The sequence below is a fragment of the Salvia hispanica genome, chromosome 4 (genome assembly GCF_023119035.1).
Source record: "Salvia hispanica cultivar TCC Black 2014 chromosome 4, UniMelb_Shisp_WGS_1.0, whole genome shotgun sequence".
NCBI classification, from domain to species: Eukaryota; Viridiplantae; Streptophyta; class Magnoliopsida; order Lamiales; family Lamiaceae; genus Salvia; species Salvia hispanica.
The window spans coordinates 35,131,160-35,158,065 of record NC_062968.1 but is presented as its reverse complement, the minus strand read 5'-3'; the positions used below and the strand labels follow the sequence as shown (position 1 = coordinate 35,158,065).

Genomic DNA, 26,906 nt, shown 5'->3' with positions numbered 1-26,906 from the left:
ATGACCCGAAAAATCACAAAAAACTACCAAATAAACAACAAACTAAGTGGGTTGGTTGTATGCCTAACAGGTTAGCCCGATTGACATATGGTTTAATAATGTCATTTTTAACCAGGGACAACCAAATACAAATTAGCTTGCGAAATTTAATAAAATTATAATATTATTTAAATATTTAAAATAATAATAATATTGAAGAAGTAATTTATAATATAAAAAAGAAAGAGAGATGTAATCAATTTATTCAATTTCAGTCATTGTTCCGTTCTATTTTTAAAATTAAATAAAACAAAAAAATATGATATCAAATTTAAAAAATTTAAAATTGTTTGATCTGAAAACAAGCATGATGTAGTGAAATAAATTAAAATGAATGGGTATCTAATCTAAATTGTTGTGATTTTGTTATTTTTTCATATAATTTGATTTTATGTATTTCAAATAAGTTATTTATATACATTCTATACATATATATATACTTTTTTGTTTAAAGTATTTAATTTAGATGAATTCAATTAAATTTAATACAGAAATAATGTAATGGAGTCGTTTAATAACGTGATACATTTATTTAAATAAAACAAATTAATTACTTTTAAGATTTCACTCTTGCCTTTGGTTTATGCTATGTGAATGACTAGTTTATTAAGAGGTTAACAAAATCATTTTTAAATTGGGGTCATTTGACAAAATTAATCAAAACTCATTTGAAAAGCCCAATTGATCTAAACCTAATAAACACGCGCCGCCGTATCATCTTCTTCCTCCTTACGAAATCTACTCCATCTGCAATTTCTTTTCTTCTTCTCTCTTCTCAAAACACAAAACACAACAAAAATTAAGTCTTCCACAAGTATTAAATTTCTCAATATAACAAACACGACATCTGATGGGGGTAGTCATGGTTGGGTAATCGGCACCGGCCAAGCCCCGCCGAGCGGTGGCTTGGCCACGCTGTCTCCATCCCTGTTTTTAACGGTGACGCTGCATTACTTTGATGGATGAGTGCTGTCAGATGCGTCCTCACGAAATTCCGGTCTCCGCCGCCTCCGCTTCTTTCGTGGTGCGTTCCTCAACATCATCTCTGCACATTTCACCTCACTCCTCCAAAAACACATTATCTTCCTTCCCCAGATGCGAACCTCATCGAACTGATCAATTCTTGCGCCAGACAAGGCGATCTCCGCCTGGGTTCTCACCTCCACGCCTACCTCATCAAGAACCCTCCATCTTTGGATGTCGGAGCTCCACTCACTCGTCGAAATACTCAGCTCATGTACAACTGTTTACTGCACATGTACTGCAAATCGGACAACTCAGTGATGCAGTCAACCTGTTCGACGAAATGCCGCTTAGAGACACTGTCTCGTGGAACTCGCTCATTTCGGGTTTCCTTAAGTGGGAAACTTGGAAACCGGATTTGGATATTTCAAATTGTTGTTGGGCTCTACGGAATACATGTTTGATCACGCGAGTTTTACTTCGGTGCTATCGGCTTGTGGTGGAAAGGAGTTGCTTGCCATTGTGAAGAGGCTACACGCATTGGCGATTTTAAGTGGTTATCACAGGGATGTAACAGTCGGAAATGCCCTAACCACTTCGTATTTCAGATGTTTGTCTCTGGAGTTGGGGATGTGCGTTTTTTATCAGATGCCGGAGAGGAATGTTGTTACTTGGACGGCTGCTATTTCGGGATGGCGCAGAATGAGTTTATGCTGGGAGCTTGAATCTGTTCATGGAAATGTACCACAGTTCAATTTCTCCCAATGCTTTGACGTATTTGGCTGCGCTGACGGCCTGCTCTGGACTGCAGGCGCTCAAGGAAGGTGCTCAGATTCATGGTGTGGTTTATAAGATGGGGTATCAATCAGATTTGTGCATCGAGAGTGCGTTGATGGATGTGTATTCAAAATGTGGTTGTGTGGAGGAGGCGTGGCGGATATTTGAGTCTGCTGAGGTTCTTGATGAGGTGTCTATGACTGTTATACTTGCTGGTTTTGCACAGAATGGATACGGGAGGAGGCTATACGGTTGTTTGTGAAGATGGTGAAGGTGGAGCCTATCTCGACCCCAACATGATTTCAGCCATTCTTGGGGTGTTTGGCATTGGTGCTTCTCAGGGTCTAGGCATGCAGATTCACTCTATGGTGACCAAGAAGGGAATTGCTTCAAATGTCTTTGTTAGCAATGGCTTAATCAACATGTATTCCAAATGTGGGGAGTTGGAAGGATCAGTTAAGGTTTTTGAGGGCATGGTTAAGAAGAATCAAGTGTCGTGGAACTCCATGATTGCAGCTTTTGCTCGCCATGGTGATGGGTTGAGAGCGCTCGAGTTATACGAACAGATGAAGTTAGCCGGTGTGGAACCAACAGATGTTACATTTCTGTCCTTGCTTCATGCTTGTAGTCATGTTGGGTTCCTGCACAAGGGCATGGAGTTTTTACAATCCATGGAGATGACGTATGGAATGAGGCCGAGAGTGGAGCATTACGCGTGTGTAGTAGACATGCTCGGCAGAGCAGGGATGTTAAGAGAAGCCAAGAGTTTCATAGAGGGTTGCGGGTGAAACCAGATGCACTTGTTTGGCAAGCATTGCTCGGCGCTTGCAGTATCCATGGCGATGTTGACGTGGGGAATTATGCAGCCGAGCAGCTGGCTCAAGCGGCACCTGATAGTCCAGTGCTGTTTGTCTCCATGGCCAACATCTACTCTTCTAGAGGGTTGTGGAAGGAACGAGCAAGAACAATAAAGAAGATGAACGAGATAGGAGTTGCAAAGACACAGGTGCTAGTTGGATTGAGATTAAGAAGGAGATTCACAGTTTTGTTGTTGCTGATCGAATCCATCAACAAGGCGACGATATTTACGCTGTGCTGACGATGTTGTTTAGACAAATGAGAGATGATGGCCACTCCACCACTGATCTAAATTGCTCAAGCTCCATTGCACATTTTCCACTGGATTATTGGATGGTTTGTTGTGCATGAAGATGATGAGTTTTGTTGCTTGCTGCAGAAAATGTATGAGTTGATTTTTGGAGTTTGAATTTAGAGCTTTTGATGGATTTGAAGGAAAAATGCAAAAGCGTTTATCTCTTGATCTTTTTGGCTAAAGTGAATGTCACGAAAATGACTTAGTTATTTTCTGCAATAACATTGTAATTTGTTATATTAATCATTAATCAATCTTCATAAAGAAAGACTCATTTTATAAAATATTCAAATTCATGTAGATAATGTTAATAGGCTCGATAAATCATTGATACTAGTACTATAATTTAGTGCATGCTTAAAAAAATTTCGCAGTTTGTACATCGATAAATAAAGTAGATTTTTCAAGATTCATCATTGCAAACTCTAATTTAGGAGTTTGCATATTTAAACGTTTAGTTTAACAAATAACGACTATTTCCATTTAATTATGACTTCAATTTCGCAACAATTTGTATCTTATTTCCAGTAGTGACCATTATTTTGAATAATAGTAATACATATATTGCAGATAATCTGTACAAATTTGGAAGGAAGTTAATGTAGTAGTATCTAAATATTTTGACCTAACAATTAATTTAGAGTATATACTTACTAAAAATGTTTAAGCAGAGAAAGGTATTAATGCTGCAACCCGACCCGGCCCAATAAGCTGGCGTTTTCTAACTAGCCGTTATAGTCCAATGGATCCTCTCAATTTAAAATTATTTTGTTTTCAAATTCTAAAGAACGCCCATTTCCGACCGTTTCAATCCTCTTTTACCATTTCTCTCTCTCTCCCTCAATCATTCTTTCGTCTAATTGTTATCACTATGATTGCAGAGTATCAGAGAAGAACATGCCCGCCTGAGCAATGAAGTAAAGGGCATCTCAATTGATTCATTACTTGGTTGTGAAGCTTTCGCTGCTCTTGAGAATCTGAGTGAGTCGCCCTCTTCTTTTTATAATTTTTTACCCTTCTTAATCGCCTCATGCCTCCTTTGATTGACCTTTTGTATGCGTGTTTTATCTGATTTTTTTTAGGTGTGGAACATGAACTTTTGAAGAATAAGTACCATGAAGAGTGTGAGTTACTTAAGAAGAAGTATCTCCAAGAATCCTCGGAAAGAAAGAAGCTTTACAACGAAGTGATTGAACTCAAAGGCAATATAAGGGTTTTCTGTAGGTGCAGGCCACTGAACCAAGATGACATTGAGAAAGGCTCCACATCAGTTGTTGATTTTGACTCATCCCAGGAAAATGAGCTGCAGGTCATTTGCTCTGATTCTTCCAAAAAGCAATTCAAATTTGACCGTGTGTTTGGACCTGAGGACAACCAAGGTAAAGTAGTATATGCGCTATTCTTCGTCTTCTCAAAACAATTGCTTTACTAACTCCATCCATTCCACTGTGCAGAGGCTGTCTTTGACCAAACTATGCCTATAGTAACCTCTGTCTTGGATGGTTACAATGTCTGCATATTTGCCTATGGACAAACAGGCACTGGAAAGACATACACAATGGAAGGAACATCAGAGAATAGAGGAGTGAACTATCGAACCCTAAAGGAGCTCTTCAGGATATCTGAGGAAAGGAGCACTATAATGAGATATGAATTGTTTGTTAGCATGCTGGAGGTCTACAATGAGAAGATAAGGGATCTTCTGGTTGAGAACTCGAACCAACCTGCTAAGAAGTAAGCTCCTAACTTGCTTTTATCTGACAATAACTTCATAGGAAATGGATGATGAGTATCTAAATATTTTGTATGCAGGTTGGACATAAAACAATCAGCTGAGGGTACTCAAGAAGTCCCTGGACTGGTTGAAGCTCGTGTTTATGATACAGAAGGAGTTTGGAGTTTGCTTAAGTCAGGAAGTCAAGTAAGATCTGTTGGATCAACCAATGCTAATGAGTTCAGTAGCCGGTCTCACTGGTAATTATGAGCTTATTCTGTTTTTTGGTTATTTAGCTTTTTAAGCTTTTAACATAACTTAAATGGACTTGCTTGTGGGAAAATGAGGAGGAAGTCACTTAACTTCAGAATAATACCATTTTTTTTACTGTAGTGGGATTGAGTGTGTTTCAAATTAATTACTGCAGTTTGTTGAGGGTAACTGTAGCTGGAGAAAATATAATCAATGGGCAAAGAACAAGAAGCCATTTATGGCTGGTTGACCTGGCCGGAAGTGAGCGTGTTGGTAGGATCGAAGTTGAAGGTGAAAGACTGAAGGAGTCTCAATTCATAAATAAATCCTTATCGGCACTTGGTGATGTTATCTCAGCCCTAGCCTCCAAGAATTCTCATGTTCCTTACAGGCATGACACCATATCCTGCTTCTCTAATTAAATGTGTGTAGCTTATATACTATTCCAAAGTTGTTTCCTGATCAATTTATTTCTTGGACAAACAGGAATTCGAAGCTTACTCATATGCTGCAAAGTTCCCTAGGTTTGTATAACTTGACTGTTAAGATTTAGTTGTGTGGTTTCTTGAAAAAAACTGTTCCTTTCTATCCTACATGGTGGTGTTTTAATGCTGAGTTGAACTCCAATGCAGGTGGAGATTGTAAAACTTTGATGTTTGTTCAAATTAGCCCAAATTCGGCTGACCTTGGAGAAACGCTTTGCTCCTTGAATTTCGCTAGCCGTGTCAGAGGAGTTGAACATGGGCCTGCCCGAAGACAGACGGATCATGCAGAGTTTTTGAAATACAAGCAGCTTGTATGATGCAATAATCTTAACCACTATCTTTGCAATATGGACGCATTAAGAAGCCTTCCAACTGATCTTTTGCTCTTTTTTATGCTTTGTAATGTATAAACAGGCAGAAAAGGCAAAACAAGATGAGAAGGAAGCCAGGAAGTTGCAGGATAACGTGCAGGCTTTACAGTTACGGCTTGCTGCTAGAGAACATATTTGCAAAAATCTTCAAGAGAAGGTGCAAATCATTAAACATATACTGACTATAGTTGCTGGCTGTGGTTTCTTATGTGCTTGGGTTACTCATAACAGGTTCGAGATCTCGAAACTCAATTAGCTGAAGAAAGGAAAACAAGGCTAAAACAGGAAAACAGAGCATTGGCATCCGTTGCTACTCAGTCAACTTTAACATCAAACCAAGCACAGAAGGCCTCAATAGCAGATAATAAGAAACCACCATTGGCCCCATCAAAACTAATGATGCCACTTAGAAGCATCACAAACTTCATGCCACTGGCTCCATCGCCAGCTCCTCCAAACAAGAAGAGTATGTCTATGTCCTATCTACCAGCTGTAAGAGAAGACAAAGAGAATGCCCCAAGAGAAAACAAGGGGAAGCAAGTTATTATGAAAGCAAGAAGAGGTTCCTTTGCTGTAAGACCATCTCCAGCAGCTCCTCCAAACAAGAAGAGTATGTCTATGTCCTATCTACCAGCTGTAAGAGAAGACAAAGAGAATTCCCCAAGAGAAAACAAGGGGACGCAAGTTATTATGAAAGCAAGAAGAGGTTCCTTTGCTGTAAGACCATCTCCAGCAGGTCAAGTTTTCCAGCCTAAAAGAAGGGCTTCAATTGCAACTTTCCGGCCCGAATCCAACTCAGGCATGGCTACTCCACTTGAAAATTCATCTTCTAGAATGATGAGGACAGACCGTTTGATGGGCCGGCAATCATTCGTTTGGGATCCACAAAGAGTTTGGCGAACTTCAAGACCGTCTTCACCATTGCCACAATCACGAGAGGTGCCAACTTTAGAAATGGAAGCAACACCCATTGGTCCCAGAAGTAGTAAATTTAGAGGAAGTCCTCCTTCGCAGGTCCCTGGCTCGTGGAAGCCTAAGCATCCAATAGTCGTAGCACTACAAAAGAAAGTAGTATGGAGTCCGCTCAAGCTGAGAGGCATGAAAAATAAGAGAAATTCTTACATTTCTTGAATAGAAAAACGACCTAGATTATTCACTTCAGTACCAGTTTGTGTAATTCTTGCTTGCTAATACAGTAATATCTTGTTATACAGTGACACATGCAATGATGATAGTCTATATTTTACTTTTGATACTAACTACATTTGTATCTATAATCTCTTTACCTTTTTGCATCTCGAATGCCTGTTTGATTCTTAAGATATAACAAAAGAAAAAAAGTTACCTGACTTTTCCTATAATCACAACTCACACACTTTGCTGCATGCTTCGTAAGTCAATAATAACCTGGATTTTAATGTCATAATTCTGTGAATTCTAACTGTCCACAGGCTGTAATTCTGTGAATTCTGTGAATTCTAAATGTCATAAGATCTCTTTCATGAGATTGACAGAAAATCCCTGACTTTTTTATTTGCCAAAAAAGAAAGAAAAAATAGAAGTCAGATCATTACTCCTACATATTAAAGGTTGTGTACTGAATTAATATTACTCAATAATGAAAATCTATTTGTAGAAGTTGATTGACCCATATACCATTTTTAGGGCGTGTAGAAGTTGAATAGTCAATAATGACGAGAGTAAACTAAAGTTAGAAGGTGAATCATATTTTAGATCATGATATGATCAAGAAAGATGATCTTGGTACCTAAAAATTCAGACTCCCTTTGTTATCCCAATCGAAGAGAATATGTTTGACGAATTTGACATTATAATAGAGATGTAATACCTTTGTCCTTTCAGTCTCATCATTTGTGCACATGTTGATCCAATTGATAATTTAAGTGCTGAGATATACACTAGTGCAAAATCCCTTCCCAAAGACTCACTTACAAATCCCTCCCCAAAGACTAATGCAATGAAATTAAAAATATATATATTACTAGTTCCTAGCACAGCACGAAAATTCATTAACAAAAAAATTAGATGAAAAACGAAGATGAGTAATCAAAAAATAAAATAGATGTGAAAAAACCGAAGTATTCCACAATTTAGGAAGAATATATTATGAGAAAAGTTAAATGCTGACATTGAGGGGATATCTATAACACAGATAACAAAGAAACTCATGTACTTTCAAATTCTCCGAGGTGAGGAGGAGAATCGCATTGAAAAAGATGTCGGACGCTGTTTCAATCCACTCATTGTCTTCATCATCACCTCACTATTCTTTGGCATGGATTTTCTGCTTTTCAGTGGTGACACCAGCTTGCTGGCCAGCCTCGAAGGCGAGAATGATCTCCGCAGCCTTGCTGCAGCTGATGATGCCCGAGGTGATTTCTTAGCAGCACCACCACCTCGTGTTGGGGATATACATAGAGGAGGGCTTCTGATTTTCACTTGGAACTTCGAGGCAGCAGGAGGAGGAGGAGACTTGATCAAGAACTTATGTGGAGTTTGTCGATTCCTTGCAATCATGGGCGACTTCGTCTTGCCAAACTTCTGATGTTGTGAGGTGGGAGATGACGAAAATAAAGGGTTTGGAAACAGGACAGTCTTCCTCACCCATGGCCTATTCCTTGGTGAGACTCTATTAGCTAAGTACCGGCAGTTCTCCTTGTCACACTCTCGGTTCTGCAAGGGCGAGACCTTGAAGTTGATCTTGGACTTGGCTCGTCTTAGAGGTGGCACGTTGTTTGATTCTGACCTCACGTTCTGCAGCACGACTTGCTTCTCTTTCCGTCTACGTGCATGCAGCCCGGAGTTCTCCAGCGCTGGCATCTGCTTTTTCCTCTGTGTCACTGGCGTTTTAGGATCATCATTTCCTGGTTTTAGAGGCTTGGAGGACACTGCATCGACTACGTTTCTTGCAAATTGAGTTGCTTGTAGGATTTCTCCTACTGTTTCTCCCAATAGCATTGCTGGCAACGACATTTTGCGCCATTCCTCTGCATACATACAATTTAAAAAGGATGTGAAATCTACAGAAGGACACATAACGTTTTAGAGAGAGGTTAAAACAAACAACCTTTACTTGATGGCAGCTTTCCAGGAGGAGATCTTCGAGAATTAGCATTTTTTAACCTTCAAGATTTGAAGTAACACAACATTCAGTAATGGAATCGAAATGAATTGTCATTTTGAAATTTCATGTTATGCATAGCCTTCAAATTTTCAGATAGGATAATCCAAAGTCTACCAGAAAACAATACAGTTTCACTATCTTGCATCCAACAAGATAAAAGAAATAGTGTTCTTATTCTATATGATACATTTTGTTCGAACGTATCCCCTATCCATAGTGGTATTATTGTATTATATTCACAAACTTTGTGACATGAAAAGGATAAATGGCAATTAGATGCATACGAGAATAGAAGGAGAAAGTAGTAACCTTAATGACTCCTGTTTACAGCGGAGGCTTGTCCGTAGATAGTTTCTACCACTACGAGGACTCAAGCTCAATCCGGATACTAGTTTAGTCCCACCTGTTACTGTGTGTTGAAGCTCTTGCAGTCGAGCCATACACCGATCCACCTTCAAATCAAACACAAAACCACATCAAAACAACGACATATACATATGTTTTGTTGAACTGCCTTATGAAAGCAATGCATTGGAGCAGATAAAAAAAGCACAGGAAACCACAATTTGTTATCCCCAGTTATCAAAGCTACGAACCAAAATTGAGATTGATGTATGCACAAATCCTTATATATGCAAATTATTTGTGAAATACATGGCGCTCAAGATGTTTCCCAGTTCAAAAATTTGATTTTCCATTGTGCATAATCCAGCAAACATGTAGACGGAATTCAAGATTTTACCCAATTCAGATTTTGGATTTTCCACCGCTTATAAACCAACAAGTAAGTGAATTACTAGTAAATTATAACAAGATTAAATGTTAAGTAGATTGAATTAAAGAATTTCTCCAGTTCAAATTTGGATATTGTCAGCAAACAGCAGCTAATAACATCACTCTGTCAGTTGTACCGAATATTAGAAAAAAGGGGAAAAACATGATTCCTAAACCGTGTTAGATTAAAGCAGAATAAGGAAGAGGTAAATTTAGTAGCCATAAACGGAGAGAAAAATGAAAAAAATGAGACCTTGTTAACGGTTTCTCGTAGGAGGGTGGGACTGATGGGCGGTGCCAGCTTCTGGTGCTGCTTTGGCGGGGATCGTGCAACCATTTCCCCCAAATGCTTTGCTTTGCTGATTTTTCTACAGTCTTCTCTCTCTCCCTCTCTTCAGTAATACAGCGGAGAAGTCTGCTTCGTTGAATTTAGTAAAAATTACAAGTAACGGATAAGTAGTCCCAACGGTCGGATTCATTGGCGGAAACACAGCAACCTTTATAAAACGCCCAAACTCAATTACTCTCTAATTAAATATTAATTTAATCAACGACCGTTTCCTCCTAATTTTCTGCCCTATTAAATTTCAGTTTCTCCTAATAATATTTTATTCATCCCATAAAAATATGTACACTTTCCATTTTCGTCTGTCCCATAAAAATATGTGCACTTTTAATTTTCGTCTGTCCCATAAAAATATGTGCATTCTATTTTTGGAAAGTTATCCTAATTTATTACCTCTATACATCAACTTATTTACAATTATACCAACATTAAACACTAATATAGTGGGTCTCACTATCAACTAACATTATTTTAATTACTATTATCATCCTCTCTCTTACTTTACCAATTTTGCCCTAATTTTCGTATTATATCAATTGTCCATAATAATATTTTTTATGGGAAAGATAGAGTAATAGTAATATAGTACTCCTTCCATTTCTTCATAGTTGAGGCGGAATTTTTCGGCACGGAATTTTAGAAATGAATGTTGGGTGTGTTAAATAAATAGATAAAAAAGTAAGAGAGAAGAAAATGTAGAGAGAATAAAGTATAAAGTGAATAAAGTAGAGAGAATAAAGTAAGATTGAGTAAAGTAAGAAAGAGAAAAAAGTTACCATATATGGAAATGACTTAACTATGAAGAAACTTTCCGAAATAGAAAAATGACTCAACTATGAAAAAACGGAGGGAGTAACTATTATAGCCCTTCAAAAAGTATTCATTTTTATTTTATGTTTGGACTTATTTTTTGTAATATGAAGTTATTTTCTTCTAGATTTGAATGGTTGAAATAGCCACCTCATAGTATTTAGTATATTCCACATTATAATCCAACAAATTGACTCAACCAAATTTTCCATATGATTTCCAGAATTAACATTTAAGACTTTACCTTGCAAATTCAGTTTTTGGTAATAAGAAAAATGGCATGAATAAAAAAATGGCTTGATCATTTTGTTTCCACGTGCAGGCATTTCCTGAAACAAATAATCTTGTTATATCAATTTTAAAATTGTTGAAAAAACTTGAGGTTCCAATTTAGATTTAAATTAAAACAATGAAATAATCTTGTCTAAATTATAAAGTAACTAAAAAACATGCATATTTGAAATTAGTATGCGAAATATTAAGCAAAGCTATGTACTGTGATAGATAAACTCTATCCAGGCTCAAAATTTGGCAATATTGTATGAATATTGTTTAGTAATGCGCGGCCCCTTGTGGTGTGAAGATTTAAGTCTTTTTCCAGAGAGACCTGGCCCTATTGCTCCCGCATATTGATGAGTGAAGGAAATTACATGAATAGTATGCATATTGATGGTTGATTTAGTAAATCAGTAGTGAAGTTGTTCCACAACAATATCATATGATATCCATGGGTCGACCTTATAGCACAAGTCAAGAGAACAACATGACAATCTTACATCAGAAGTTAAGAGAACAACATGACAATACAACGATAACAACACCGAACATTACAAGAAATTCTTACAGACAATTACTATGAACATTGATCAGCATGAGAATAATAATGTGTCTATCTACTTTCTCTCTTTAGGTCTAATCTCAATCCCTTGAACAATGATCCCACTCTTCCAGTTTCCTCCCTTCACCTCCATCACACTTGCCTCCAGCTCTCCATCTTGTCCTTCCTCTACAAACCACTCTCCCAGCTCTACCTCCATCCACCCGTCGTCTCTCTGCTTTGGATACTCCGTTTCCTCCTCAGGCAGCATGGCTTCCGGGTTTCGCATTTGAGTTAAGCGGTGGTAGAACCACCCTACACGTCTCGGTACAATCTGATATCTATGCCTCTGCACTCCATCTGGATCCAAACAAACGTTACGTTTCTCACTTTCACGCCCGCTGACTCCCACATAACCATCCGCATATTGATGATCAAATCCATATATCCTTGACTTGCTAGTGAACACAAGGTATGCTGCATAATTAGTGCCACCAGATAGCATGCTCATCTTTATCTTCCCCCTTATTTCAAACCAACAAACATCGAGGAGCTCTGCCACCTCTGGAAACCTAATATGAATATGGCAAGCATCGCCCATTTAGCAAAGACAACAACAACCCAATTTGAGTTTACATATAATAAGGCTATAGATAATTTACCTGGATTCAGGGAGACTGATGAATCGCCAATATTGAGGAGTATCTCCCCACACAATGTAGAGGTCCCTTGCAGATAACATATAACATTTCTTACCACTCAGCTTCTCCAATTGGAAACTCTGTCCAATGATACAGAAAGCATATCAGATGCAAAGACCACAAAAGGATGCAAGTGTTACAGCCATTCATGCTTCAAGTATTACATTACAAGCTTGTATATATCAGTCGATTGAATCAAATAGCAAGGGAACTCGAAAGGATTCACTCAAAACAACAAATTGGAGTCAGATGCAAGTCTGAAACAAGAAATCAGAGCTTACTTTAAACAGAATTATAAGAAGCACAAAATTGTGTGTGAGTCCTTGAGTAGAAAAATGACTATCATTTTGTATGTTTCTCTAACGTTTCTTCTTCTTCTTCATGTAAGTGAAAGCAAGTATACAGAGCATCCAACACTGCACCAACTGGAGACTTATTTTATTAAGTACAATTTCGCTTCACCTAATTATTAAAATTCTGATGAGGCTAAATTCAATTCAATCACGTCATCAAATAATCATAGTAATCGTCGCACCGACTCAGTAACGTAAACTTAAAATCAGCCCAAAATGAGATCAATTGCATACCTGGCGGCCATCGTCAATTACAATCGGATGATCGCAGAGGTGAAGATAGAGGTCTTTCTTAGTACGAAATTTAGAAAGAAGTGAATCGCCACCGTCGAGAGCACGGGAAATTAGGTCTCGATAGTCGGAGGGAAGGAAGCGGGCCCAAACGGCGTCGGATTCGGAGGCGGATCGGAATGTGGAGGCGACCGCCGAGAGACGGCAAGCGTCCTTAGGGCTGGTGAGCGAAAGCGCGGTGGCTATACAATCTTCTGGCAGAACGTAGATGTCATCCGAACTCTCCACCGCCATATCTCTCTCTCTCTCTCCCTCTCTCTGAATTTGGTAGAAACCGTTCCAAAAATCTTCGTCTACTTACTTCAGCGAGGCCACGCTGCTCATTTTATTAGAGCAATATCATTTTCATTTTTATAAATTTTTTATTCCAACCTATTTTTACAATTATCTTACAAATCAAAATTAAAAGTTATGGACTCGACCAAAGATCAACAAAAAATATAAATTATACTATTACTTTTTTAAAAATTTAAGTTTACATAATTTATGGTTGAATTTTGTACTTGTCATCGACAATTTATTGCCTTAAATTAGGCTATATTTATTGTTATTTTTATCAGTCAAAACTTAATTACTAGAATAAGATATAGTACAATCTTTTTTAGAATTTTATTTGTTTCAATAGATATTATCATGATGGATTCTATAATAATCAATTACTACTATATTTTTATATCAAATATCATCAAAACAATTAATTTACAGGTGACGTATTGAAAGAGATAAAAAAGTTGTATAAACGGAAAAGTTTGTGTAATTTAGGTGCGAATAAAAGATGATAGTAGAAACAAATATAAGTAAATCCAGGTTATAATTTTTTCAAAATTATAAGTAAATTTTAGACTTAAAATGTACTATATTGAACACGGATAAACACTAATTTTCTATTTTGGTTTCTTCGATGTGCGCTTATTCTTTCCTTTTTTTTTTTTATAAATTAATGTGTGTACATATTTTTACGGATTAACTGTCGTTAAAAATGACGAACTTTTGAGTCAATTATAATTTTTCATAAAACTGAAAATTCGTAAGATAATAACCAAAATTTCCAATTTTCCATGGAAATAACGAAAATAAGATTATCTATTTATTATAATTGATAATAATTTTGATTTGGAACACTCCTACATTGATTTATCATTCATAACTTAACGATGAAGGCTGCAACTTTAATGCATTTAGGCAATAAAATTATAAAACCATTTCATGCTAAAACAGAACCAGAATAGAAATAGACTCCAATTTAAAAAATCATAACACAGAGAGAAAAAGAGAGAAGGCTATACAGAATCAACGAAAAGCTCCTACTTTTTTCGGTTTAGATTCTAATTTTGCTTTCCAAAAATTTCTCCGTTGCAACATCGTGTTATTAGCTTCACAATTTCAAAGAAAAGTATTGGAGAATTTTTACAAATTTGACTATTTGATAAAAGATACACGAGAGGAATATAACGAGTAAATATTATCAAGGCTTTGATATTGTTCATTTGATTTGAGGTAAGGAAGAGTGTGCAGATTTTTCTTTAGCAAATGAGGATTTTAGGCTATACTTTTAACAAATGGGCTTTGCTTTATTTGCTCTTTGTAATAATTTATAGAAATCTTAGTCAGAATACAGTGTAAAAGTGGTAAAAAGAAGAAACATGATAAGCAATCTTGTTCCCCAACACTCCCTAAACACTTACACTTGTGTGTGCTTAGACTAATGAGGTTTCCAACTTCAGAAAATTAAATTTGAATCCTACAAACTTATTGACAATGACAACGAATGGAAACGACAAAATAATAACCTAATTACAAAAGGGCCCCCTATTTCTTTGTCTTCTTTCCACAATTTTGTAATGGTATGTTTTTTAGTTTAAGCTCATATTAATCACAAATATAATTAATCATGTGCTTTTTAAGGCGTCGTTATCACACCGATAATTAGTTAATGCATAGAAAATGTATCTAATAATGTAAGAACTTTCATAAGTGAGTTACTAGATTGTGAATCGAACAAAACGCAGAAAAACATAGTAGTAGTAGTTAATTCATTTTATGAATTGTTGATCTCTAAATTGGGAGTTGAATTGTAGCAGTAGTAGCAGCTTAATTTTATGATATTATGTGTTATAACAGATAGAGATATTAGAGTGGTGTATTCTTGGGAACTAAGTTATACAGATGAAAGCTTAGCAGTTAAGGAATATTTTCTGAGGTATAGTTAATTTCTTTTTAAAGGCTGGCTTTTTACAAATCTGCTAAAAAAGGGGGTCATAAGATACTCTCAGACCATAAAACAATGTAAAGGAAGTGTCAGTTTAAGCAAAAAGGGCAGTGGAAAAGCTGAAACTGTTGTGATTGGGAAGAAAAGGTTAATACACAAACCTTTCGCTTTGCAAACATCGAAATCTTGCGATACACGTCAAATCCCATATGATTGGTTGATGATGAATATCACCATAATCACAGGATAAATGAGAAACCATTATTAATCACCAATAATATAGAGTGCTCACACATAAGAATTCAAACAGATAAAAGTACAAAGTTTTCTTTACTTCAATTTTTTTGAGTCGTACAGTACAGATGCAAAATATAGATTGCAACAACAATGTAATAGCTCATACAAGAAAAAGTGATTAGGATGAAAAAACTACACGCACGGACACAGAAACGAGCGGACAGAATGACTAGATCTGCAAATCATGATTTGAAGAATAAGGGATAGATCTTACATTTGGGGGTTGCTTCTGGTCTATGTTAAGAGGAGAAACCACTAAAGCTAATCTCCATGCCTCTTCCACCGATTCCAGCTATCAAACATTGGAACCCACATTCTTCTAGCTCTGCAATTACTTTATCAACTACCGTTCCTGCTAATACTAGGTCATCTAGTCAAGGAAATCATCTTTATCACATCCAATATGTCAAACAAAATTGGACAAAGGTCTTGATGGTATAGAACATAATGATTGTGAGCACAAAAACTGATCAGAAAACGAAAAAATAGCACAGACAAAAAGGATACGTGCAGGTAGTAGTGTGATGACACAGCCTCCTCCACCAGCTCCTGTTAGTTTAGTGGCTAGCTTGTATTTTAACGTAGTTTTGATCACAGTCTCAATGGTAGCATGGCTGACCCCCATGCACTGGAGTAATCCCTGGTTCATCTCCATCAGTTCCCCTAGTTTTTCCTCTTTCTCAGTTATAGCAAGATCATCAGAAACTGGTGACTGGATGATGGCAGCCACCTCATTGCTTATCGAGTCAACAGCTTTAAATACAGAACTCATTGCACTACCATGTCTCACTGCCCTTTCTGACACACCAGAAACCAATGCTCTTGTATTTCTTCCAACTTTCGTGTTAGTAACGAGCATCTTCAAAGGCATATTCGTCTTAATACGTGTGAGTTCGCCAGACCTAAATTTTATCATGTTCCCTGTAATATAGTATTTCTTAGCTAGCTGAAATAGTCTAATAATTTTTTTTGCAGAAATAGTATTATTAAAATTTTAGTTTAGTAAAATTTACCTTGTTTAGATGTTTACCAAGTAAGGAAGCATATCTCACATACAATCATATTGTCTTTGCTAGCCATGAAAACATGTAGCATACAAATTCCTCCATATATTTGACTTCTATACATGACAGTTTTCAATCCTTTTGAAGTTCAAATATTTAAAATACTACTATCACGTACTCCATCCCTATATAATTCATGTAGTGGTTTGGCTATTTATTATCACAATAACCATTTCAAACAATCTGACTGAATACTTAGTCACTCAGCATGCTCTGTACCTAAGACAACAGTCAATCAATTGCTTCTTAGATACCAATGATATATCGTATAGTGGTTCCTCAACTTTATTTTTCATCTTAATGCTGAAAAAGTTATAAAGATTGAGGATATCAAAGGAGAATGTTTACATACCGAAGGTGCTAACTGTATTGTCTATCCCAGAAGGCCTCCCATGGATAATCTTTTCACCTTCAAATGCCCATTTGTTTACCAGATCTAGTTCACTGTCCCCAAATGTTTGCCAACCTTGATGGCTAAAATCAAGTTTCAAAGAATCAGACAGTGAAAGGAGGGCAGCAGACAGCGCAACACAGAGAGCAGCAGACGAACCCAAGCCAGAGCCTAACGGTAGCTCAGAATTCACAACAACTTTAGCTGGCTTATCACTGATAAAGTAAACAAAATGCAACTATATTAGATGCAGCAAATTCATGCTTATAATAAGTATTAGAAACATGTATAGAGCTTATTTGCACACCCATGGATTGATGTATATAGCCAAAGGAAAGCTGAAATTCCTGAAGCTAGTCCAAGCTTAGATTCTGCTAAATTTAGTTCATCAACTAATGAAGCAATTGCTTTTGTGGTCTCTAATGAACATGATGAAGGTGTGGAAACAGACTTGCTGCCGAGTTCAGGCAGAACTTCCTTAAGTTTTCCAACTGGCCAAGAAAATTCCAAGTCCACATCCTTGAACTGGACTTGTAGTGCATCGTTGTTATCTAGAAGAAGAAGCATTTGAACAGTGAGAGAGGGAAAACATATAATTATAGTACTATAGTATTATACAAGATGGCATCATCAAGAAAGAAAAACAGGTGAGCTGCTAATATTCTATATCGAGTCTTGGATTCCTTGATAGTGATACACTCGGCTGTATCTATAGTTTACTTTCTCATGAATTAATATTTTCATAAGGAACACACTGAAGTCAAATCTTTCAGAAATACGTCGACAGGTCATCAACTGAGTAATTATGCTTCGCGTTGGTACTTGGTAGAACAGAATCAGGAATAAGAACTTGAATCATAAATAAATTAGGAAGCTCCAAACAAACTTAACGCAGATTGTGAAATAGATTATGTATAGCAACTATGCGATGAGTTAATTTCCCGATTACGGCCGCTTAAACCCCCAACCAACAAACACAATACAAATAATAAAACCAAAACGAAGGAAAGTCAACAACAAAACGAACATTTCTCATCAAGAAGAGAAAGGGGATAACTAGTATAGTACCCTCAGGAGTGGGAAAGCGGAGAGATACATAAGTGTAGAGATCGATTGCGGCGGCAATGGCGGTGGATCCGTGAACGACGGCGTGCTCGCCGGCGAGTATGATTTTCCCAGGCGCTCTTGCTCTAACCTCCATACTGTTCCGTCTCAATCAGCTCACCAATCTAGGGATTGCAATTTGTATGTTGGTTTTTGTGTGTGTGATTGGCGGGCTGCCAATGGCGGAGAATACCAAAACCGTAGGGTGTCAACTTTGAATGAGACTCAGAGTACCTCTCACTTTCTTATTCGCACCAATTGCGCGTGTTCACACGCTCTCTTGTGGGCCAAAAACTCATTTTTCTAAATATTTTCAATTCATTAGGATAAGTTTATATATGAATATAATATAATTGGTTCAATTTTGATTTGACTTTGCCAACTCAATATATGAATATAATATAATTGGTTCAATTAGATATTTGAACATCGGATATAGGTTCTACGTATTCATTAAACGTCTTAATACGACTTGATTTTAGCAAATCAATCATCTTTAGGCAATGTTTTAATGTATTTAATTAAAACTTCGTAATTTCAATTCACTTATGGCTGGTTCAGTTTGACCTAATAAATAAAGTGAGAGCTCTAAATTTGTAGTACTACACTTGAAGAAGTTGAATCACACGAAAATAGTCTACTGGGTATTTTAAAAACAAGGTTTAATTATAAATAGTGCGCTAATTTTGACTTAGGCTAATATTTTATTCCAATATTTAAACCGTGTTAATAACATTATCATATTTTAATTTAATGAAGTTTAGATGTATTTTATCAATATAAGCACAAAAAATTTATGTGACGATGTTGAGTGGTCGTTGTAAGGAATCTCATAAAATACTAAAACATTTCAACAATTATAATAAAATTATAAATGGGAAAGTTTGGTGAATCCACATTCAACTTATATATACAGATTTATGAATTTTCAAAGCCCAACATTTATTCCCACCACCGTTTTGTTCGCAATAGCACACTTTAGTTGAACGAGTGAATGTCCACTTTCATTAACAACTTTGCCGGCTTCACCAAACTTTAAACAAGTATAATAAATAAGTTTATCATTTACTTTATTTTGTCACATTTAATTCTCATTTTCTATACAGACTACCATATGCTTGTTTTAGAAGTTAGATGGCAACCATTGTAAATAACTAAATCTATCATTGGACTCATCAACTCAATTTATAAATCCATACATTTTTCGGAGTTATTATAAATCTCATGTTTATAAAATAGTAATTATTTGGTTGAGCATAAATCTCATGCAGTTGATTAACTTAAATGAGCACCAAAATCAAGTCATATAAATGGCCTTTCGGAACATGGATCTTAGTCAAGGTAATTCGGCTTTGATGCCTATATGTCATTTTGTTTAATTTTTGGGGGCCTTTTTCTAATGTTATTTTCCCTCCAGAGTCATGTAACTCGCATGATAGTACTTTCTATCCGATCATGAAACTTGTATGAATAAAAAGAAGCATTAAAATTGAAATTCACGAACCACTTTGATTGAGAATATTGCATGAAAACATTATATCCGTCGAGATCTGGTGGCGATACTTAAATTTAAGACTAAAAGACATTCAGCTTATTAAAAGATTTACCGATTATAAATTTAAATTCGAAATGTTGATACATGTGGCTATTTGTTTAAACCCAATAAAAACAACCATTGAACCATAACTCTACAATAGATCCGATTAATTTGCTACAAAAAATGTGCTAAAAACTCAGATCCATGTGCTAACAAACTGTAGTATTATATTTTTAAACATTCTCAGAAACTGTAAGTTTGGTTTACCATTCTTGCAATATTAGTCATCTATTTCTACTGCCATGAGGTTAAGCATTCGACTGCTGGTTTCAGGCTATGACAGCAAAGGCAACAGAACGACTATGCTCCTTCCGTCCTGCGTCTTCCACTTTATACCTGCAGGTCACACCTGGGAGCACGGAGTCATTCTTTTACACCATCCACACCACCACCACTGCCAGCAGGGCTGCCTTTTGGAAGTGGAGCGCAACTTGACTCAGTTCTTGTGATGGTCGTAGCTTCTCTGTTTTTCAACCAATCTCTCATTCATTCTTCATGAGAAATGCCAACTACAGTCCCTTTTTAAGTACTGGTTGACAAGAAGTACTAATATATAGCATAGGTTAATTAGAGAGAGAAGAGAATCACCATCACAGGATATATGATAAAGAGAATTTGAGTGACGAATTAAGTGTTTGGAAGAATGATCAATCCAGCGGAGTAAAACCTGTTTTAACATACTGTAAAAGGGAAAAGGGCATGTTAAGCAGTTTCTCCACCTCAAGACCTTTGCTAATCAGAGTGTTCAAAATCATATTCCACTCTACACTATCCTTAGGTCTCTCCAAACCTCTACTAACAACAAGAGATGTATTATACACCCATGGCACTGGAACATTGTATCCAAAACCACTACCACTCTCTAACAACACATCTACGTATGCCTCGCCTACTTGAGACACATGCTTTCCCATTGGCAAAAACGAGATCTTCGGTACATCTCCTGCGTCGACGTCCAACTCTACGTCAGCATGCAGGTTCACCACAACTGTGCCATGATCCGGATGGAGCCGGCTCCCCAGAGCTTGGAGAAATGGGGAATCGGGATCCCACAGCTTGCGTGGGAAATTGTCCTCCCCATCATAGGCATCGATGAAGATGATGTCATAGACATTGGTGCTCTCCAGAATGAACTTCTCTGCATCTGAACTGAACAACAACATCCTTTCATGAGTGCCTTTCCACAGAACCTCATCCAGAGGCTCTGGCTTTTCACGAGTACGCTTTCCATTAGGAGACGTAACTGTGGAGGCAGGAAAACCCATTGCTTGTGTTGAAGCTGAGACCACAACTGGATCAATCTCAACTGTGTGAACCACAGCACCTGAAAGGGAGCCAGAGATGAGATATACAGCAACGCTGGCAAGAGTAAAAAAACATAATGTTTGGCCAAATCAAAGAACACAGTGCTCGTGCTTCTCAAGTTAGTGAACATAATCTTTTATACGATCAGAAATGTAAAACCATAGCAAATATAACACAGTTCAATCTCAAAGGCTACCCTACCCAACCTCAAAACTATTAAAGACAATAGAACTATAATTATCTATGAAAGACCACCAACTCAGAAGCTTGCACGGGTACACAATTGACTTGCACAGGGTCATATTCATTTAGCAATGTCAACATCAGAGAAGTAATTGGAGGGAGCAGTATCCTTACATATTGACTACAGTAAGGGCCAACGATAAAAGGAGATTCTTAATGTGAATTCCATGATACATATAACTAAATATTGCATTTTATACGGCAGGAAATTGTATCGCATAGAACAAGATCCAACTACAACTGTTCCCTTATGATTAGAAGCACCTAAAAACAGACATGCCAGAAAGATCAAATATAAAGCTTCCGGATCACAAGATGCAAAAAGCGTAAAGTTTTAGACTTAAGTAAACCTTTGACTTCACTAGCCAGAAACAGAGGTATGCTTCCTCCACCATGACCAATACATAGAACACTCAAATTTTGCTTCCCAAGTATAGCATTCTTCATGAGCTCATAATTGCATGATGCCATGGTAGCCAATCCAACAGATATCATACTCTTCACATCTGCAAACAACAGCACAAATCAGTGAAACAGAGTCTCAATTAGCATGGGAAAGATATACACATTGTCAATTCCCCGTATTAGGATTCTAGCATAGTGAGAATGAAAAAATTACACGGTACTGCCAGACAACGCGGCTGTTGCATAAGGCAAACGGAGGCAGCTTCATCTCCTTCTCCTTCCCTGCGCGCAACCAAGACTTTAACGGTGCTTTCGCGGGTGAAGTCATTGAAGTGAAGCGTTCTCCACTCATAGCCACAAACTCTCAACTTTCCGCCGTTTTTCGAACCTGGAAATATATCACGATGCCTTTGTTGGAGCCATTTTTCAGTTTTTCCCCAGTGTAATCTGTCCTGCATCAATGCTATTCGTGAATGGGCTGTATCAAGTAAAAATGTAGTCATAGAGACGTGTATATATGCGTACTGGTTTGGAACAAGGGTGAGATATAACAGATACGACACCGTTTCCATGGCGGGAGTTTTGTCGGAAGGCGGTGCGGCTGGAAGAGGAATTGGCCACCCACCACTCGGACGAGTATACCCAGTCGCCTTCGTCCTCGATGTGGCGGCGATTAATCGCCGTTGAGAAGCGGCGGAGGCTCGATTTCAGCTTGGAACGCAACATTTCACGTGATGGAGACTGGTTTTCAGTAAACCCTAGCTCCTTTCCAGTCAAAACCACAGATTTTTTGGGTTTGACTAAAATCTGGATTTCTTTTTTTTTTAGTCCTTGACTTGTCAATATATTATTTTTTCTTTTAAAAAGAATAAACAGAAAAAGAAAATGAGAAACTGTCAGAACGAACGGGTTGGGAATGCACAGGGATGTTGTGCGCATCTCCACCTTTGAATAATTTTACATACTTGTATTATATTTTTACATTCTAGCAATAGATGGCGTGGATGTGCACAACATCCTCTGTTGTGGCATTTTGCACAGCAGAGGATCCCAACCCGAACGAACGAGCAAACCTTATGCAACAGGTAAGAACAACTACACGCCTCAAACTCACCTGTCCGAAATCTAGCACCCAACTGCCCCGACAATTATGAGAAAGTTTTAATTATTAATTTATAATTAGTCGTTGTTATTTCATAACTAATTTATAAAACTATAGACAATTCATAATTAGATATATGAGAAATGTATTACTCCATCGTAATGAGAATTCAAGGCTTGTAAACTATTCAAAAACCATTTGTATGAATAGTAGACTTTTTCATCACCTACTAATAAAATGTAATTCATCCGTTCCACAAAAGATGTAACACTTTTCTTTTTAGGTTGTCTCATAAAAGATGTCACATTTTTATTTTTGAAAAAGGTTCCCTCTCACGTGAATATAAAAACAATATTTTCTCTCTCCATTTAACACACAAAATAAAATCTCCTAAAATCTCGTGCTGTCCCACAACTGTGGCATCCTCTGTGGGACGGAAGGAGTAGTTTAATTATCATGCGAGCCACTAAATATCAACTTCCCCCACGATGTATACTAATTTTGTGCTCTGTTTAAATGTCATTTCAATTTGTTTTAATATCAAGATTATAATAATAAATCAGAGAATAAAATGTCCATTGACATCAACAAAAACAAATTATATATAGCTATTTGAAAACTATTTCTAGCGTTGAAAGATGAGGTATATTAGTTGTTTTTTATTAAATGACTAGTTCTTGCCTGCAATACCATAGACATCCACCAACTTTTAATAACATAATTTCAATTTGAAAGCAAATTGTACTCTCGTTCAATAAAATAGTAATGGCTATATAATGCTATAAGTTGCACTAAGAAAAATCAGAAAAAAAAAAATCTCCATTTTCACAACTACAGTCTTTCATTAGCACCAGGGGCGGAGCTAGGGTGGGGCCAGGGGGGCCTCTGGGCCCCTCAACCTTTCCAACTTTACCTATATATTATATATGTACAAAAAAATTAACAAAGTTTATAGTGGTGCAATTGGTAAGGATGATGCACATGTAGCTGAGTGAACTCAAGTTTGAATCCTGATTTTGCAAAATTTGTCATTTTTTTTATCACTGTCCATAAATATGATGTTAAATTTTCTCTTGAGACTTGAATATGTTTATGTTCTATTAGATATTCTAATGCTAATAGTTTTGTTTATTTTCTCTAGTAATTTATAATCTTATAGCTAGTAATCTTGTATAAATAATTTTATTTTGTAACTATTAAGAATAATTTTCATAATTTTAGAACATATGTAAATACTATGTCATAGCATAATAATATTATTTAAAATCAATTTTAATGATATGCTATTTATTTTTAATTATATCGATGTTGACGTTGTCAATGTATCTTTATTTTTATTACCATCCTCTAGTTATCGATCTCATTATCCGTCTCTCGCGTACATCTCTCTATTACTTATGTTCGAGTTAATTTCATATTGTAGATACTGAAACAACTTGACATCGAAACAAATTAATAAAATTTAACAGTAATTTGGGCCCCCCATGATTAAAATTTGTCATTTTTTTTATCACTGTCTATAAATATGATGTTAAATTTTCTCTTGAGACTTGAATATGTTTATGTTCTATTAGATATTCTAATGCTAATAGTTTTGTTTATTTTCTCTAGTAATTTATAATCTTATAGCTAGTAATCTTGTATAAATAATTTTATTTTGTAACTATTAAGAATAATTTTCATAATTTTAGAACATATGTAAATACTATGTCATAGCATAATAATATTATTTAAAATCAATTTTAATGATATGCTATTTATTTTTAATTATATCAATGTTGACGTTGTCAATGTATCTTTATTTTTATTACCATCCTCTAGTTATCGATCTCATTATCCGTCTCTCGCGTACATCTCTCTATTACTTATGTTCGAGTTAATTTCATATTGTAGATACTGAAACAACTTGACATCGAAACAAATTAATAAAATTTAACAGTAATTTGGGCCCCCCATGATTAAAATCCTGGCTCCGCCACTGATTAGCACCCATGAGGAGCTTCATGGAACCCACCACCACCTCCTTACAAGTATGAGTCTCCACCACCACCACCACCACCTTACACGTACAAGTCATCTCCTCCGCCGCCATACAAATATAAATCACCACCGCCACCACCTTATAAGTATAAATCACCTCCACCACCACCCTACAAATATAAGTCACCACCACCTCCTCCCTATGTGTACAAGTCTCCCTCGCCACCACCTTACAAGCACGAATCACCTCCACCACCACTCTACAAGTACAAATCACCACCACCGCCATCTTACAAGTATGAATCACCCCCACCTCCGCCATACAAATATGAGTCTCCACCACCACCACCTTACAAGTACAAGTCACCTCCACCACCGCCATACAAATATGAATCTCCACCACCGCCACCTTACAAGTATGAATCACCTCCACCACCACCTTACAAATATAAGTCACCATCACCTCCTTATGTGTACAAATCTCCCCCACCACCGCCTTACAAGTACGAATCACCTCCACCGCCTCCCTACAAATACAAGTCACCACCACCACCTCCTTACAAGTACGAATCACCTCCACCACCACCCTACAAATACAAATCACCACCACCACCTCCTTACAAGTACGAGTCACCTCCACCACCGCCATACAAATACGAATCTCCAACACCACCTCCATATGTTTACAAGTCTCCACCACCACCTGCCTACAAGTATGAATCACCTCCACCTCCACCATACAAGTACGAGTCCCCACCACCACCACCACCACCACCACCACCATACAAGTACGAGTCACCTCCACTACCACCATACAAATACGAATCTCCACCACCACCTCCATATGTTTACAAGTCTCCACCACCACCGCCCTACAAATATGAATCGCCTCCACCTCCACCCTATAAGTACGAGTCACCTCCACCACCACCATATAAGTACGAGTCACCTCCACCACCTCCATATGTTTACAAGTCTCCACCACCACCACCTTATAAGCATGAATCACCACCACCACCACCATACAAGTATGAGTCACCGCCGCCTCCACCTTATGTATACAAGTCTCCCCCACCACCACCTTACAAGTATGAGTCACCACCACCTCCTGCATATCTATACAAATCTCCACCACCACCCCCTTACAAATATGAATCGCCTCCACCTCCACCATACAAATATGAGTCGCCACCGCCTCCTCCTTATCTTTACAAGTCGCCTCCACCACCACCCTACAAATACGAATCACCACCACCTCCTCCTTATGTTTACAAATCTCCACCACCACCACCGTACAAATACGAATCACCTCCACCTCCACCTCCACCATACAAATATGAGTCTCCACCACCTCCCCCTTACAAGTACGAATCTCCACCACCTCCCCCATACAAGTACGAATCACCTCCACCACCACCCTACATGTACAAATCACCACCACCTCCTCCATATGTTTACAAATCCCCACCACCACCGCCCTACCTTTACAAATCACCTCCACCCCCATCTTACCTTTACAAATCTCCACCACCTCCACCATACAAGTACTAATGTAACGCCCCACTTTTTCAAACCCTAATTTTCGGGTTATAAAATTTTTGCATTAAATGCCTTAAATGCTATGATATGTGGATTATTTGATGAGCAATTAATTGCATAGTGTCTTTGTGACCTAATTGCGTATGAGAATTGAGGTTGAGTTGAATAGTCAACTTGTGGAAAATATGACGTGGCTATTGAATAGTCAAAGATGTGGAAAATGTGACGTGGCCGTTGAAAGGTCAATGCGTTGAGAAAATGAAGAGAAAATGAAGAAATGATTGATTGGTGAATATTTGATGCGGAGAAATATAATTGTGGTGAATTATTTTCCTAAGGGATGAGTGAGAATTAAATAGGAGCATTATTTAAGCATGTGGAATTTTCGGTCTCTCCTATTTTTATTTGGAGAAGAAATCCTATTTTTTCTTGGATTTAATTATTTGTTTGGGATGATTATCCAAATTAAATCCAAAATCCAATTATACGTTAATTCCATCATGGAATTTTCGAAAACACCACCTTTGATATCCATGAGATTTTTCAAAAATCTCATATATTTTGGAAGAAGGGATTATTTATTTATTTGATCTCTTATTTATTCTATTCCATGAATAAATATAAATATGCTAGAATATCTTACCATATCTTGCCAAATATAAGAAGATCTTGCCATATC

At 37.1% G+C, this 26,906-nt stretch overlaps 6 protein-coding genes and 1 pseudogene across 7 annotated transcripts; 3 read left to right on the top strand and 4 right to left on the bottom strand.

Annotated features, from left to right (window-relative positions):
• The first annotated feature begins 1,001 nt into the window (after positions 1-1,001).
• On the top strand, positions 1,002-3,178 carry LOC125219832 (annotated as a pseudogene).
• Positions 3,179-3,591: 413 nt separating this feature from the next.
• LOC125220969 (kinesin-like protein KIN-14S) lies at positions 3,592-7,013 on the top strand. Its single transcript, XM_048123095.1, has 10 exons — positions 3,592-3,609; positions 3,814-3,913; positions 4,015-4,311; positions 4,387-4,666; positions 4,745-4,906; positions 5,074-5,289; positions 5,385-5,422; positions 5,531-5,694; positions 5,798-5,911; positions 5,986-7,013. The coding sequence occupies exons 1-10, from the start codon at positions 3,592-3,594 to the stop codon at positions 6,883-6,885; spliced, it is 2,289 nt and encodes a 762-aa protein (XP_047979052.1). The 3' UTR covers positions 6,886-7,013.
• Positions 7,014-7,854: 841 nt separating this feature from the next.
• LOC125219913 (probable microtubule-binding protein TANGLED) lies at positions 7,855-10,109 on the bottom strand. Its single transcript, XM_048122003.1, has 4 exons — positions 9,927-10,109; positions 9,209-9,351; positions 8,843-8,898; positions 7,855-8,762 (listed from the first exon to the last, which is right to left on the bottom strand). The coding sequence occupies exons 1-4, from the start codon at positions 10,008-10,010 to the stop codon at positions 7,951-7,953; spliced, it is 1,095 nt and encodes a 364-aa protein (XP_047977960.1). The 5' UTR covers positions 10,011-10,109; the 3' UTR covers positions 7,855-7,950.
• A 1,475-nt stretch (positions 10,110-11,584) lies between these two features.
• On the bottom strand, positions 11,585-13,299 carry LOC125218180 (putative F-box protein PP2-B12). The gene is made up of 3 exons (XM_048119803.1): positions 12,935-13,299; positions 12,309-12,427; positions 11,585-12,218 (listed from the first exon to the last, which is right to left on the bottom strand). The coding sequence occupies exons 1-3, from the start codon at positions 13,223-13,225 to the stop codon at positions 11,723-11,725; spliced, it is 906 nt and encodes a 301-aa protein (XP_047975760.1). The 5' UTR covers positions 13,226-13,299; the 3' UTR covers positions 11,585-11,722.
• A 2,212-nt stretch (positions 13,300-15,511) lies between these two features.
• On the bottom strand, positions 15,512-18,263 carry LOC125222626 (mevalonate kinase-like). The gene is made up of 5 exons (XM_048125344.1): positions 18,021-18,263; positions 17,260-17,503; positions 16,914-17,167; positions 16,005-16,418; positions 15,512-15,858 (listed from the first exon to the last, which is right to left on the bottom strand). Exons 1-5 carry the CDS (start codon positions 18,151-18,153, stop codon positions 15,737-15,739), a joined length of 1,167 nt encoding a protein of 388 aa, XP_047981301.1. The 5' UTR covers positions 18,154-18,263; the 3' UTR covers positions 15,512-15,736.
• Positions 18,264-20,253: 1,990 nt separating this feature from the next.
• LOC125222625 lies at positions 20,254-22,402 on the bottom strand. 2 transcript variants are annotated; one of them, XM_048125341.1, is made up of 4 exons: positions 22,132-22,402; positions 21,821-22,058; positions 21,552-21,707; positions 20,254-20,977 (listed from the first exon to the last, which is right to left on the bottom strand). In XM_048125341.1, exons 1-4 carry the CDS (start codon positions 22,330-22,332, stop codon positions 20,301-20,303), a joined length of 1,272 nt encoding a protein of 423 aa, XP_047981298.1. In that variant the 5' UTR covers positions 22,333-22,402; the 3' UTR covers positions 20,254-20,300. The 2 variants fall into 2 exon arrangements, with proteins under 2 accessions (XP_047981298.1, XP_047981299.1); XM_048125342.1 differs by having other exon boundaries at positions 21,821-22,053; positions 22,132-22,311.
• Positions 22,403-22,601: 199 nt separating this feature from the next.
• LOC125220968 (extensin-2-like) lies at positions 22,602-26,239 on the top strand. Its single transcript, XM_048123094.1, has 2 exons — positions 22,602-22,691; positions 24,740-26,239. The coding sequence occupies exons 1-2, from the start codon at positions 22,602-22,604 to the stop codon at positions 26,237-26,239; spliced, it is 1,590 nt and encodes a 529-aa protein (XP_047979051.1).
• Positions 26,240-26,906: the final 667 nt, after the last annotated feature.